Here is a 16,122-nt window from a genome sequence, read left to right on the forward strand (position 1 = left end):
TATCTGCTGTAATATTTAAAACATTATGGATATATTCTCGACGGATGGTCGAATCATCTTTCTCTTGATATCTACTAACAACAATGTATTTCGAAATTATAAAATCACACACAAAATGCTATCTTTCGTATCATAGATCGTCAGAGATATCCAGATCCAAAGAAACACGAGTATCTGGAGATTGCATCACGGTAGACATGACTTCAACTTGAACTTGCAAAGAAGAAAATAACGCGGAGTTTGGTTCGCGCAATAAGTTTCTTCGTTGTAGCCTTCAATTTCCAGCTGTCTTCCTCAACGAAACGTGAAATTGCAGAAAATGATGCTTCCGAGAGAGTAAGAAGACGCTCCGCCACGTAACATGAATCAGAGCAGAGCGCTGACCTTGTTGCTGTTCGTATTTCTCTACACGGTTGCTACGCGAAGGCCTTTCCTAACAGAAAAACATTGAAGTTAATTTGAAACATTGAGTGCCACGGTGGTCATCGACGACCACCATAACTCTAATACTAATGAATTTTTAAATAATGCGATCGTCTAATTATAAACTAGACATAACTCCGAGAAGAGTAATAATTATCACTCCATTTATCATCGAATTTAAATCGTTTCATAATTATTATTTCATTTCACGTTTCCATAGTACAGGTCACATTTTTTATAATTTCGAAACAGTATGTCGCATAATGTTTTGAAATATGTCTGACATTTCTTTGATGTATTCACACTGGTGCATATTTGAACAGATACATATGTATTACGAATACGAGAACCGATTACATATCAACGACTAAATTTTTTAAACACGATTTTGCGTATAGCGGATAATATTCAAATTTAAATTTAATGCTATGTCGCAAAATATTTTCATATTCGAATTTACGTACCATGGAATTTTGAATTTGTCTAAATCTGTGAAGAAAGTCTAGATTAACGTTTGTTTCGCGCCCAGCTTTATTTCCAAATATATAAATGGATGTTAAAGAAGCGTCCAGTTCGCGTGCACTCACGCATGATATCACTTACGCCTACGTCGAAGAGATATCGCTGTTAATACTTAATTTGTTATTCGAATTTATTAGATTAGATAGCTGAAGATTAGCAATGAAACACAAACAAAACCGAGAACGGTTTCAGAAATATTATTATACATGCGCATAAGCTGCACGCCCGACTGAAAAAATTAGATAATTTTATTAAAAAAAAAAACAAAAGTGAAAGGTGTAACTTTATAAAACCACTCGCAATTCTGATCTCCAGTTTTCTCTTTTAAGACCAGGTATCTTTTGACATCATTGCTTCTGAATGCAAATAACCGTAAAAAATAATTGTTAAAAGAAAAGATACTCTAGGGATCGCTATTTACATCGTTACGACGATCCCGTACCGTCCAAAAATAATCAACAAGTTTACAAACACGCACACGAACAGTTTCGTGCGGTGTACAAGATCTACGACTCTCTACAAGGTACAGTGAGTCACAAAATTATTGACACGTGTATACATTTGAAAAGGAAAGCGTCGATCGAATCGTTTGCAAAAGTATATTCAATACGTTATCTGCCACGACATATGCTTCACACTCACAGCTAATTAAATAATGCAAAATAAACAATTCATAACGTAACACGTATTTTTTCGAATACAACGCTTCCTTCTTTAAATATACAGGGTGTTCGGCCACTCCTGGGAAAAATTTTAATGAGAGATTCTAGAAACCAAAATAAGACGAAAATCAAGGATACTAATTTCCGGCTACACAGTACATTTTCGGTAAAGAATTTTTTTTCTCGAAAGTGCGTGGGATTTTGGGGGTATGTGTATTGACCAAAAATGATTGTAATTGACCCCCGTAAGCGAAAATAATTTTTTTAGAACGATTTGAAATTTTTTAATTTTATTTTTTAATAACTTTTTAAAGAAGCCTCAATCAACGAATTGATATTCTTGATTTTCGTCTTATTTTGGTCTCTAGAAGCTCTCATTAAAATTTTTCCCAGGGGTAACCGAGCACCCCGTATACCTGTGTCACTAATTTTGTGACTCACTGTATACATATATCATTCAACATCTATGCTACTACAACCAGGAAGATCTATTTAAATAGAGAATTTTTAGATCTCAGAAGACGAAGTGTCCGCGAGATAAAAACAATTCACGGAACGCTTAGGTCACTGTACTCAAGGATCGTCGACTGTAGACTCTTACTAGAGACCAGCGTTTCCCAATGTTTTTTAGTCTCAGAGCTCCTTTCATTTAACAGTATAATGTATGTACGAAACACTTGATTCTCTTGTGGTTGGTTTTTTTAAATGTATAACACATACATAGGTAATTGGACATTTGCATTCAGAACAAAAACTAGATTGTCTTTTTAAGGGGGTATTCCCACTCGGAACCGTCGTTTTTAAAATGATATTTGCATATTAATGAGTACTTGTATGTCCGTCATTGTAACTCTTCGTATAGAAAACTGCGTGTTGTGCCAATGCTTATATCCAACACTGTATAGTAACAATAACCGTCTTCGTTTCTTGAAACAGCCGGTAGAAAACGTGCATGCCGTGCGCAACGTCGGTGCCTAAAATAAGAGTTAACTGTAGATGCCAGCCACGAGTATGTTCACGGACGGACGAAAGTCTCGAGAATCGGCCAGCATAACTGGCACTGACATTTCGCCCTTAACCGAGCAAAATCGGAGGAGGGGGCGGAGCGATGGCGAAGGAAGGGACGAGGAAAAGGAAAGGACAAAGAGACTCGAAGCAGTGCATACGAAAGTCGCGTTTAGAAGATGTCTAATAACTCGTTTAATCTGCGCGTACGTGTAATCTTATCTCCGCAGCGAGGAGAGGAAGGTTACAGATACAGTTAAGTAGCGGCACTTTGATCCAGAAATGCACCATGTGTTCAAGTTTCAAGCGAGCTGGTGATTCAGATGCTAATAGGAGTTTGCCCAACGGTCCAAAACAGTAATATAAAATCTGCGCTGAACCGCGGAACTTAATACAAAACATTTTTACACTTGTTCGGCGCTAGTGGGCCATACACATTATGGGAGTACAGTTGGTCCCAATAGTATCCGGCCCCCTTGCGTACCAAGCGAGTTTATGTAAAATTGTAATATTTTATAGCTTTGAGTCTGCTTGGGAATGACTTCATTCATGTTGAAGATGCCTCCCAAGTGTAGTCAACTAATATTATTGTGGGGATGTTTTTAATCGATAGGGTATATTATAGAGCAGCCGGTAATACCGATAAGCTACTCGTTATTCGAATACTTATTAAAATATATATATATATATATATATATATATATATATATGTTTATTTTTAACTCGCCACTTACAGTTTGAATTTTGTACTCTGTCCTCCGCTCAACGTGCCAACGATTTCACGATCTTTCGTCGTGATCTCATTGTGAGCAATGGAAATGCGAATGATTGGATCTGATTACATTCCTCGTAACTATTCCTTGCGACGAAAAGCATGGGGGACGGGCAGAGGGTCCGAGACTCGTGGAATTTTTCTCTATCGAAATACTCAGCGAATATAAATCAAATACTTCGCTACTTGAATATAGTTTGACTTCTGCTGTAACTTTAAAATGTCATGACTCTTGAACTATTAGATTTACGGTATAAAAACCCTAACAGTTTTTTCGTATCTTTGTAAATAACGTGCATCAGCAAAAAGGCTTGGATACAAGTTCTTTTAATAAAAAGAAAAAACTGTATTAGTAGATATTGCGACACAAAAAATCGCGGTGAACAGTATAGTGGATCGGTTCGCGCGTGGTCGTCTAGGAACTCCAGTTTCAGGATCGCGACGTGTGACGTACGATCGACGAGCTCGGATCCAAGTCCAGCGATAGACAACCAGTCACGGCTGCCTGTTGCCGCGGAGAGGGTCCAAAAGAGAACGTAGCGTCAAACCAGCAAGAGACGTAACGAGCAGTCGCCAGCTGGTGGCCGGTCTACGTGGATCGCGGAGTCGTCGAGAGCGTGTGGCAGTGTGTATTTTTTGTTTCGTCGCGCGTACGTCGTGCACGCAGAGGCGATCCGCGCGCGATAAGCGGTATTCCACGGGAGAGAAGCGATCAACATGACTAGTTTCCGTTGACTCGCTTTCGAACGAAGTGAGTTTCGTACGTTACGCTACGCGAGCACGATATACATGTATATACAATATATACGTTCTACCACATAGTATTATATATATATATGTATATATAAATATATACACTCCGATGAGAGTGTGGCCACGGGCAGGATGTCGTCGGTGTTTTCGAAGCTAATCGACAAGACGTCCGCTAAATACGGCATCAGGCAGGAACTGCTCACGCGTGGCGTCGTTGGCGCGGTGACGACGCTGTATCTTCTAAAGATCGGTTACCCGTTGATAGCTTCGAGCATCGCGCCGTACCTGCAAAAAACGAGGAAACGAGATGACAGCCCGTCGAAGGTCCCCAGCCGGTGCAAGACCGACGTTCGTGGCAAATCCCCCATCAAAACAGGGAAGAACGTCGGTCTGGACCGGAACTTCGTTAAACAGCTGATCGCGCTGTTGAAGATCATGGTCCCTGGATGGAGAACGCGCGAAGCCGGATTACTCACATGCGCCACTCTCACGTTACTCACGAGGACTTTTCTCTCGGTTTACGTCGCCACTTTGGAGGGTCAGATAGTGAAAAGGATCGTGCTAAGAGATGTACGCGGCTTCTTAAGGATGCTCGCGAGATGGTTCGCCATCGCTTTTCCCGCTACTTTCGTGAACTCGGCGATCAGATACCTGGAGGGCCGACTGGCTCTTAGCTTTAGGTATATTCGCATCGAATATATTTATTCATTTAATCGATGGTCAAGCTCGTGAAGTGTATATAAAGGAACAGAATTTAACACGCTCGCTGTTGTGGTGGCCACCGGTGACCGGTGCTTCAAGCTTATGTTTTTTTAAAACATACAGAATAAACCTTAATACTTCCGGAACTTTTAAATAATGCCATTCGGAATGCTGTAAGATAACAAGTACGCGTGTCCAAGAGCGAATTTTACCTAGAATGGAAAATGCTAGAGTTAAATTTAATTACCGATTACTTATATTAAAAATTGAATTTAAAATTTAGTTATTTATAAATAGCTAGGAGGAGGCAAGTGCCCTATTTACCTAATCCTTGCATATGTTACTGAATTATTAAATCTTTTTATTTTTCACGCTATAATTTTAAAAAATACTTGGGATGATACTAGACGATCTATACTATGGCAATCAACTCGTTCGACCCTCTTAATTGTGCTTCGTATTTACGTTTTAATTTACAAGATCATTTTTCGAAAACAATAAATGATTTAAGAACAAACATTATTTAATTTCTCAATTAAAATTAAATAAATTTGTGTTTATAATCGTATCATTTAAACTTGATTATAATCTTATCACGATTAATTACAAATAAAAGTTCGTGAAAATAAATTTCAAAATCATATTCGATAAATAAATTATTTTGTAACTTTAACAATTATAAAAAAAATGTTTCATTAAATTACTGACTTGTTTGGAACTTGTTTCTAAAGAAGGGAAATAGTTTTTCTGTACAAAGGTGGTCTGTTAACTGGTCCAAATGTCTCTGTACATTGTTCAGACACAGCAGAATTTGAAATTCTGCACAAATGGATTGTTTTGTTACCAATTTTGCTGCACATTTGTCTTCTGCATTTGATCCAAGGTTGAAATCATTGTCTGTTTCGACAAGAATACTATGTAGGCGCAATGAAATGGTTGCATTTATTGCATTCAACCACATGATATGAATTGTGAGTTACTAAAAACATTAACTGTATTAAGCAAGAAAAGAGAATAAATGCTGTAATTAAATGCATCTTTTTCAAAGTATTCTCATTTCATTTTAATTGGATTTTTGCTAGTTATATTTTTCATGCTATTACTTCTCTTTTTCTTTGATGCTTTATATTTGTAAAAATTTTTCTTGCTTTGTTTTCATGTCTGCTTTAAATATGTTCTAAAGTTTAAAGCCGATGAAAAACTGTCTTTACTTTCAATATTCTTTGGTGTCCACTTTTGCTAGGTTACTATGCTCAAATCATTAGATACTTTTTAACAATTTACACATTACAACTGTACAGCACAAATTGAACAAAATGAAGAAACACAAAAGAAAATGGATTTAGACATTAGAATATCAACATTTGCATTAATTGCAAACACAGCTGAAAATTTGTGGTTATAAAACAGAAGTTTGACTGTTTTATTTTTCCCGAGAAATCAACTAACAAATATTAAAATAATCTAGCTAGGCTAAAGGACTCAGTTATTGTCATCTTAAATTGTTTTACTTAAAATACAAAATAAATCGTACAAAGATAATATGTAAAGAAGAACCTAAACTACGATTGTAAGTGTAACTAATATGCTAAAAAGGGCAGCTTTAAAAACTTAGAATAACATAAATTAGATACTTCGTATTCATAATACACTGTTGTCTAAAACTGACCTAATCATTGGTACGTTTACCTTACGAGTGATTTGATTCTTTCTCGACAAAAAGATCCGTTCTCGAATGTTTTTGTTGCGTGATGAGAAACTAAGATTTTATGATAACGTTATTTGAAAATAACAATGGCGCATAATAGGGAAGGTACTAGAATCCAAGGATTGTAACTGTTGCCTAAGCCAAGTGAAAAACCGGGTTACCCACGTGAGGTTAGTGTAACCCGTAATGACCACGAACCGACATTCACAAATAGAAAGAGCGGGTTATCCGCTCAGAACGGGTTTTGAAGATCGATGAGCAAAATATATATTTTAAAAAGTATTCGAATGACGAATAACTCGATGTTTATTCTTTGAACATTATCTAAATAAATAACTTTAAACGATCAACTTAACTGTAAACGAAATTCGATCGTAATTATACGAAAGTCTAACATACTATACGTTTTTAAAAAGATTTATAGATTTCATTACTTATCAACAATCATATTTTTTACACATGTTTTATAATTCTCCAACAAATTTATTAAATTTCATATTAAGCGCGGAGCTAGTTTTCGTTTCTAATATGTTTAAATAAAATCCAAGGACCGATGTCGCCTAAATGGAAAGTTTAATGTCGGTCGTTAGGGACAGTAGCGATATGCTGGAAGATAAGAAAAGTATAAAAAAAATGATAGAAAAATTGACTACCTTGCGAACACTGCATACACGCATGATCTTGATCCATTGTTTTTAACATTCGAAGCTGTCGTGTGGTTCAAATTGACGAACAAGTGTTTCTCTTCTGTTTTTAAAGGGGACGCCTGGTGGAGCATGCCTACAAAATGTATCTGAGTCAGCAAACATATTATAGAGTAGCGGCGTTAGACAATAGACTCGGTGGTGCCGAGCAAAGACTGACAGACGATTTGTCTGAACTGGCAAGCTCTGTAGCGCATCTGTATTCGAGTTTAACCAAACCGTTGTTGGATTGCGCGTTGGTGGGCCTTGCGCTTATTTCGTTTTCGTCCAAAATGGGGGCAAGGAGGATACAAGGCAAGATAATTCTCAATTATCGATATGTGCCTGTATACGTTGGAATTTAAATTCCATTTTTATTTTTGCAGGACCATTACTGGCGTCCACGGTAATTGCTCTAACCGGGCAAATCTTGCGTCTCGCTTCCCCCAAGTTTGGTCAACTGGTAGCCGAAGAAGCATCGCGACGCGGACGGTTGAGAGAAGCCCATGCTCGTATCAGTGCTCACGCGGAAGAGATTGCATTTTATGGTGGACACTGTACGGAGCATCGCTATTTAAGTACCGCGTACAAATCGCTCGTTTCACATTTGAGACGAGTTCTAGGAGTAAAATTGTGGTACGTGATGCTAGAGCAATTGCTTATGAAGTACGTGTGGTCCGGCACTGGGCTTCTCGTTATTGCTATGCCGTTACTTTACACTACGGTCACTTCGGGGAGTGCAGGCGATAATGACGACGGTGACGGTTTGTATACATCGACAGCAAACGCATAGCGCTTAGAAGAAGGCAGCTATTCTTTTCTTATTGATCTTGATTATCAGTTGTGACGAACAACGGTCTTCGCGTGATACGTGCGGCCATTAAAGTGTTAAGAGCTATGATACGAATGGTAGTATATGTTCAGGATGGTGGATAGTCTGCAAAGAAAAGTTATAACAGTGTCAGTAAATATATCATATAAAGACCAATCCTTAAGAGCTATGATACTTACGAATTGTAGTATGTGTTCAGGATGGTGGATAGTCTGAAAAGAAAAGTTATAACAGTGTCAGTAAGTGAGTAAATTGAAAAGTAGTCTAGAAGAAATCGACGAGAAAGGAATAGTTACTTTTCTTTAGGTGTCTGTTAAAACTGCGAACGAATTAAATACCAGTAAAGTTATTTATTTGCGAAACAGGCGGCGTTAGCGAAAGAACTAGATATTTGACGACTTCTAAGAACCTCTTAAGTTCTGGAGCGGATGCCGTGGAGAGACTTATGTCGTCTTATAAAGTAAGAAATCTGTTAAAATCGCAATTGCGACTAGTATTAAAGTGTCTAATAATTTAATTGTTGTAGGAACTAGTAGCACTGGCAGGATACGCGGCGCGAGTCAGTGAGATGTTAGATGTATTTAAAGACGCTGCGCTATGTAAATATAGAAGAAACGTCGTTAGTAGTCCGATGAGAATAGCGAATGGTACTGGAAATAATGCTTTAGACAAAATAATTGAAATGAAGGACGGCGCACCGGTGATAAAAGGTAAACTGTCTCCACGACCTGTAACATAAACGTAGCTCGTGAAATACTGACATACGAACAACAATTTCTCCAGGAATCGTCGAGGAAAGTACGGATGGCAGTATAAGTGTAATCAATGTGCCAATAGTTACACCAAACTGTGAAGTCATTGTGCCTAGGTTAACGATTCATGTAAGAAATTTAAAGCCAAAGTCAAGTAACCTTTGAATTACCGTAACTCCAAGAAACAACGTCTCAAGGAGTGTACATATTTTGATTTATTTTTGTAGATAAAACCTGGTGATCATATATTAATCACCGGGCCCAATGGATGTGGAAAAAGTTCACTGTTTCGCATTATCTCTGGCCTGTGGCCAGTATACGGCGGCACTTTAATTAGACCAGCCGAAAGTTACTCCGGAAGGCCAGCGTTGTTTTATATACCGCAAAAACCGTACATGACCGTTGGTTGTTTGCGAGACCAGATTATATATCCCGCAGAATCGCAGACGGAAGACTGCTCGGACGTGGAACTCCTGAAACTGTTGGATGAAGTCGATTTACGAGGATTGGCGGAGAGGGAACCGGAAGGACTCGATGCATTCGGTGATTGGGACTCTACTTTGTCCGGTGGTGAGAAACAGAGACTCGCGATGACTCGATTGCTCTATCACAAGCCACAATACGCGCTATTAGACGAATGTACCAGCGCCGTGAGCCTCGAGGCTGAGGGAGTCATATACGAAACTGCTAAAAGGAAAGGCATAACGTTACTGACCATCACTCACCGTGTGGCTTCGCTTGCGAAATACCACAAACTGCTGTTACGCTTTGACGGGGAAGGCAGTTGGGCTTTCGGCCCGTTAGACGCAGAAAGTTCAACGCTGTTGGTGAATCATGCTCTTGATCAAACCGAGGAACACGAAGTGAAAGGAAGCCTAATGTTGCACGTACGTTCAAAAACTCTTACCTCCCATTATTAATAAAAACAATCTTTGCTCCAGCCTCACGGGCACAAAAGGAACGTGACTTTGCATGATTATCGTTTCTACTGCTATCTGTTCTATTTCCAATGAGCTAGTCCTACTCTCTAAAAGTTGTTAGCCTATGTGCAATATATAAATAAAATACATATACAAAGTATAAACACGCAAGAGGCAAACGTCAACTAGAAATGTTGTTTCCAACACGTTTTTCTATCGTTGCAGGAATTTCGTGACATCCACCCGGAAGACTCGAAAGTTGGAATTAGCTGAAATGGATTCAGCGTGATGTTTCAAACTGTTCTAGCAAATTCATGTAGAAATCTGCGAAATTGTAAATATATCTTCGAGAATGTATTTTGTACAGAAGTTTACTGCGATTTCTGATTAAATAATCTATTTTTATATGAGGAAATGTTGCTATTTAATTACGTGAAATATAAATAAAAATTGTTTGAATTACCCGTGCCTTGATGTTTATTTGATCAAAGACATTTAAATGTTACCTACTAAGCCAAGGTTTGATTAATAGTATCAGCGCATGCATTGTGTTTAATCGATTCCTACATTTGCATACAATTAATTACTCCCGGATTATTAATATCGAAAATGTCAATAGGAATGTGACAATTACTTCCCATTCTATCCACGAGTTTTAATATACAACCTTGTATATATGAATAAATTAGTTTTGAAAATGATCTTGGCTTTCTTTTTTAGATGCAGTGTAACACATTTGTCAAAGATTAGCTTGTTAAGATAACGTATCTTCGAGCAATAAATCATTTTTTTTGGAACCGTGATTATTTGCACGTAATGAATATAAAAAAATAATTGCTAAGACATTATTTTCTCAAATAATACTATTATTTATTACAAAGATATATGCAAAATAACGTGCGTACGTTTCCACTCATTTACCTTTGTAGCTTCCACCGAAAAAGCAAAATTCCAAATAATGCGAAAAATCAAATCTAATAAGAGAAAACAGAAGCACGCTCTAGAAACATTCATTTAATTCATGAGAAACAGCTTTCTCTTCATAATAGACCTAGAAAAGCAATAGTCAAGAAACTTTGTCACGCTACTAACTGTATGTATACGAAATGATAAGTTATTATATAAAATTGCAAAAGGAATAAAACATAATCCCAATAATCAATTTGCTATCAACTGTTATCTAACAAATATCTATTCCAATTAATCTAAGACGTTTTTCTCTTATCGCTTTACGAAAAATAACTTGGGATTATCGGTACATAATTAATCATTGATGGTGGGATCGTTCCACGTTTATAACTTGGTAGAAACATTGTAAAATGAGTAATCGAAGACGGACATAATACAAAAATAAGGAAGAGAAGTGGAATAAAACACGAGCGAAGAGAAGTGATTGCGAGGAACCCCGAGAAAGGTAGAAAACGATACGAAGAAAGGGTGCGAGGTTGGGACAGACGGGAGCTCGATTAAAAGTCGGATCGTGGATTAAACTTCCATTGCCAGTGGTGCAGCTGCGGCTGGCGGTGTCCACCGTGGCGCACACATTAATTTGCGCTGGACAAAAATTTAATTACGTGTGTTTCTTTGTTTTGAAGGGCCAGCAAAGGCGGCGGGGGCGATGCCAGGGGAGGGAAGACCCACAATTTCCGATGAGCTTACCTCTGGGAAACCCTCCAAACGCCAAACGTCGATACGCCCGGGAGCAGCCATCTTGGGGGGTTGTATACCTCTCTGCAACGTTCGAGCTAATGCTTTAAAGCAATTCCAGAATGCTGGCGCAATTAGACGCGTCTCTCTCTCCCGTGGTGCACCATGGTTCAAGTCCTCCTCTCTCTTACAGATCCTGTTTAACAATTTAAATAATGTAATTTAAAAACTGTAACGGTAACGCGACAATGGTAGGAAGTACCGACGCCTAGAATATCCGTGAGCAATTAAAGCTAGCTCTAGAATAGGTGTGACTGGGAATGGAACTTTTAATTGAAGTTTCAAAGCATTTTTAAAGAGAAGACAGATGACTTACAATGCCAGTATAGTTAGAGAGTAATCAAGACATTAAAAGAGATTGTTTTATGGAGGTTCAACATATTATAAGGCTTAGTGGTTGTACCATTTAGCCTTTATAATAGTCTGCACTATTATAAGCATTTTGTTTAATTTATTTTTCAATTGTACCTTTTGCTATGTGGTTATTGTAATGTTAGCTTCTAAAAAATTGTAAGGATATTACTTTTAGGTGAATAGGTAGGTACTGCATGGAGCTATAAAGATTGACAGCAGTGTTCACAATGTGAGAAGAAATATGTTTTCATTGAGATTTATGATCATTGTTTATGTGATATGAAGTCACAACCATGCATGGCCATTACTTAATAAGTACTTGTGGTCAGATATGCCTACATATTTTGATTTACTCTACATGCAGACAGGTAAAACACTTTTATGAGGACAACTAAATGTTAATTACACTTTGATGGCTTATATTTTGAACTCATAGAAAGCCAGATTAAACAACAAACAAAGGCACTAGGTCTAATAGACTAAGACACAATGATCTCTACTATCTAGAAAAGTTAACGTCATTACTCGCTGTATAATGGGATCGTTACCAGCTAAAAGTCCGAATCACTCGGATATTCCTACCGCGATTGTACGTCTAAAAGCCATCGACTGCCTTGTTATTTCTAACCTAACCGCCGTCGCGGATACCAATTTAACCGAACGTCTTCGGTACGTATCGAGTTTCGTTATTTTGAGAAAGGGTTGAAGCGGCGAGCCGACCAAGTTGCATCTGTTCGAATAGCCGGCTAAGAAAATAAGACAAGAATCGTCGGGATGATTACCGGAGCCCGTTTGTAACAGTTTCTCGGGGATTAAAACCTCGTTCACTTTCCACCCTGTCACCCCCCTGCCTCTTCTCTTCCTTTCCCCCCCTCGTCCTCGTCGAAATACCCGATTGAATTACACACGGCGCGTGCCAGCCAGCCGCCACCGTCACCGCATACGCCAAAGATCTGCGGAATAAAGAACGTAATAACTCGTCGTCCGATCGCTATCTTGTCATCCGATGGGATTTCCAGCGACAAAGAGGCTCTCGTGTTTGCAAATCTCCAACGATCGCTGGTATCCCGCTAGAATGACCGTGTTCCTCCTCAGCCGTTTTAACGTGGTCGCTCGTAACCTCAAAAGTATGGGGCGCGACATCTAGGTCTGGGGAGGCGAGACAAAAATTTAGGAAATAATTAAAAACTGAACCTACTAAGTAAATTACAACTTAAATAGGAAATATTACTGTATTAACTGTGTTAGTCACTTCGAAAGCTATATTCTATTTGGCATTACGGACACTAGATTCGTTGATTGTTTCGTGCAACTGGAAAACCACAGATTCTGGAACGAGGGGGGATCTCTGTCAGAATTACACGGAGTCTGGAACATCGACCTTGTTCCCGCCGCAAGAGGTGGTACGCCGCAAACGTAATTAAGTACCCGTGACGTATTTGGTAACATCTCCATCGTTCAAAGCGGGGTTTATCGTACCGTCGGAGATTATCCGATACGCAATCACTTTAACGCAGGGAGATGGGACCGGTAGGAGGAACTTTTGATCGCGAACAATACGGGCACTGTCATCCTATCATGTTGGCTAATCACTCAACTTGGAGTCGCGACGATGAACACGTTCTCTGTACGTGTACGAAACCGAGGCTAAATCGAGGGGGTATTGCCATCTAGAACTACGAAAATATGCGTATAATTTTCGCTATTTTTAGTTGAAAAAAATACTGTATATACTCAAGACATCGATAAATATGCACGGTGTTCGGCCACCCCTGGGAAAAATTTTAATGGGAGATTCTAGAGATCAAAATAAGACAAAAATCAAGAATGCTAATTTGTTGATGGAGGCTTCGTTAAAAAGTTATTAACGTTTGAAGTTCCGCCCGTACTGAATTTTTTTCTAGAAAATGAGTAGGATTTCGACGGTATGTCTAATGACCAAAAATGATTGTAATTGACCCCCGGAACCAAAAATAATTTTTTTAGAACGATTTGAAATTTTTTAATTTTGTCGAAAAATTTCACACCTTCTCGAATTTTTTTCTCGAAAGTGGGTAGGATTTCGACGGTATGTCTAATGACCAAAAATAATTGTAATGGACCCCCGTAACCAAAAATAATTTTTCCAGAACGATTTGAAATTTTTTAATTTAATTGTAAATAACTTTTTAACGAAGCCTCCATCAACAAATTGGTATTCTTGATTTTCGTCTTATTTTGGCCTCTGGAATTCCCCATTAAAATTTTTCCCAGGGGTGGCCGAATACCTTGTATACACGGACCCTCAATGCAAAGCAGTTCTTTTTTCTCTTTTTAAAAAATAACAAAAATGGTTTAAAAATAATTGTGTAGGCGACGTGGTAGTCAAAGTGTTAAAAATATTCAACGCCCCGTTCTTTACATCCTGCGATCACGAATATTTGCCCAAAGTATTTAAGGAAGAGGTATTTGCCGGTTAAGTGGTCACCTAACGCGCACACGTGATCGAAGCGGATGCACGACGCATGTTTGCTTCATCCGAATCGCCGATGTAACGATGTAATCGCCTCTTTGATTTCAGGTGCGAGCAAACACAGGTGTGGCCTGCGAGTAATTGTGGCTTCCAGGGGGTGAATTTACGCTGGTTCGTCGTAGACCTTATCTGTGGCTATGAATGGAAGATTCCGCGTCCCCAAATTGGATGCAAACAGAAACAAATGCAGAGCTCGCATCTATTCTTTACGTATATCAAAAAGCTACGCTGTTGCACAATTACCCTCCGCGTTAATTTAGTATACAATAAATTCTCTGGCTTTTAATAGTTAAGACGATCTTTGTAAAATTTCAATAACCTCCCTAATAGTTACTATACAATTTTCATTTTTAAATACTGAAAGCTCCATACATGTCCTATCATCTAAACGTAGCTACAAAGTCTTAGTAAATACTTTTAAATACGTAGAAATTAGTCTTCTTAGTTAAGTAATTAAGAGGTGCACTGTTGGGCTGTGCTTAGGGCATCGGTTGGAATCAATCCAGTCCTGACTTCCGCGGAACAAACTTCAGGAGCCCGACGCTAAAGGTGTACTTCCGCAAGGAGTACCGTGTGGAAACGAGTGGAACGTTCAGTCGAACCTTTTTTTCTCTTTTTTTTAATGCACACAGTTCCTGGATAAAGCAATCGCCTCTCACGAGTCGCGGCGCATCCGACTATCGAATGTCCACATAATCGGGACCGTCAGGCCGGACACCTGACTACGTAGTTCCGACGTGGGCACAGGAAGAGGAAGTCGACCGCACGACGGCGTACTGGCGTCGACCGTGTGTCACCCATTGCCGCGGTGTCCAACGCCAAACGCCCGGTATACCACGGATCGTGTTCTCCTCTTGTCCCGTACCCCTACAGGGTTAGAAAAAATTTCAAAAATGTAAAAATTCAAAATATTTCTCTTGTTTTGTACATACGAGGATCATGCAATAAATAAAGAAACAAAGGACTATGGTATCGGTATGGTTTAAGATCGATGAATTTCACAACTTATGCACTTCTTGGTATAACACCTTGCTACAATTATAAATGATATGAGTTTGTCAATGATGCGGAATTATGGGAATGAATATGGCAAACAGAGAAAAAGCGTAAAAGAGTGAGAGGACAGGGTGTAAAGATGAGAAGCAGGAGGGGGGAAGGGTCGCATAGAAGAGAGCAGAGCCCGCAGCACGCCGAGTGTACACCCTGGGTATTGACTTACGCTTCCAGCCGATTGGGCCCACGGTATTTACGCAGGACCCCGTAGAAAACCGGACCCCGCCCTCTCTCTTTCGGCCGTAACGTGCAATTCCACGGAACTGTAACGTTTTCAGCGACCTGGAGGAGTTCCTTGCACCGCGACATTCTTGCGGGACCAAACGTGGGAGGGTGAACGACGGTTGATGGCGGTTTTGGGTCGTGGGAGACAAGAATGGGTAGCCCGGTTGTGTTCCTTTTATGGGAAACTTGGGCATGAATTGCTTGAGGTAGGCAACCGTCCACAAGGAGAGTGCAAGACCTTCGCGCCACCAATTTAACTGTAATTTTGTGTACCTTATAATCGGTGCATAAATATAAATTGTATTTCCCAATTCCGGGAATATTTGATCAAAAAGTCTGATCAGATCAATGCGTAGCGAACTCTAACACGATTTTAGATGCGCTATACAGGGTACACGTAACGCTTTAATAACGAACCGCAAAGGTTTCGTGCTTACACTTGATCTTAACGAAGACACGAGAAAATTATATGGTATAATTACTGTTTGCAAATTGTAAGCATACACTTGTAGATCAATTATTTCGCGAAAACGACGG

At 39.1% G+C, this 16,122-nt stretch overlaps 1 protein-coding gene across 1 annotated transcript; it reads left to right on the forward strand.

Moving 5' to 3' along the window:
* The first annotated feature begins 3,806 nt into the window (after nucleotides 1-3,806).
* On the forward strand, nucleotides 3,807-10,196 carry Abcd (ATP binding cassette subfamily D). Its single transcript, XM_076768763.1, has 8 exons — nucleotides 3,807-4,817; nucleotides 7,307-7,545; nucleotides 7,617-7,994; nucleotides 8,428-8,522; nucleotides 8,589-8,772; nucleotides 8,846-8,943; nucleotides 9,042-9,701; nucleotides 9,960-10,196. The coding sequence occupies exons 1-8, from the start codon at nucleotides 4,270-4,272 to the stop codon at nucleotides 10,005-10,007; spliced, it is 2,250 nt and encodes a 749-aa protein (XP_076624878.1). The 5' UTR covers nucleotides 3,807-4,269; the 3' UTR covers nucleotides 10,008-10,196.
* Nucleotides 10,197-16,122: the final 5,926 nt, after the last annotated feature.

Source organism: Colletes latitarsis, chromosome 7 (genome assembly GCF_051014445.1).
Source record: "Colletes latitarsis isolate SP2378_abdomen chromosome 7, iyColLati1, whole genome shotgun sequence".
NCBI lineage: Eukaryota > Metazoa > Arthropoda > Insecta > Hymenoptera > Colletidae > Colletes > Colletes latitarsis.

Excerpts from the sequence above, each read along its gene's own strand:
- Abcd (XM_076768763.1), top strand. The coding sequence starts at position 4,270 with ATGTCGTCGGTGTTTTCGAAGCTAATCGACAAGACGTCCGCTAAATAC. Across the intron at positions 8,944-9,041 it reads TGCCTAGGTTAACGATTCAT|ATAAAACCTGGTGATCATAT; the intron begins GTAAGAAATTTA and ends TTATTTTTGTAG. Across the intron at positions 9,702-9,959 it reads AAGGAAGCCTAATGTTGCAC|GAATTTCGTGACATCCACCC; the intron begins GTACGTTCAAAA and ends CTATCGTTGCAG.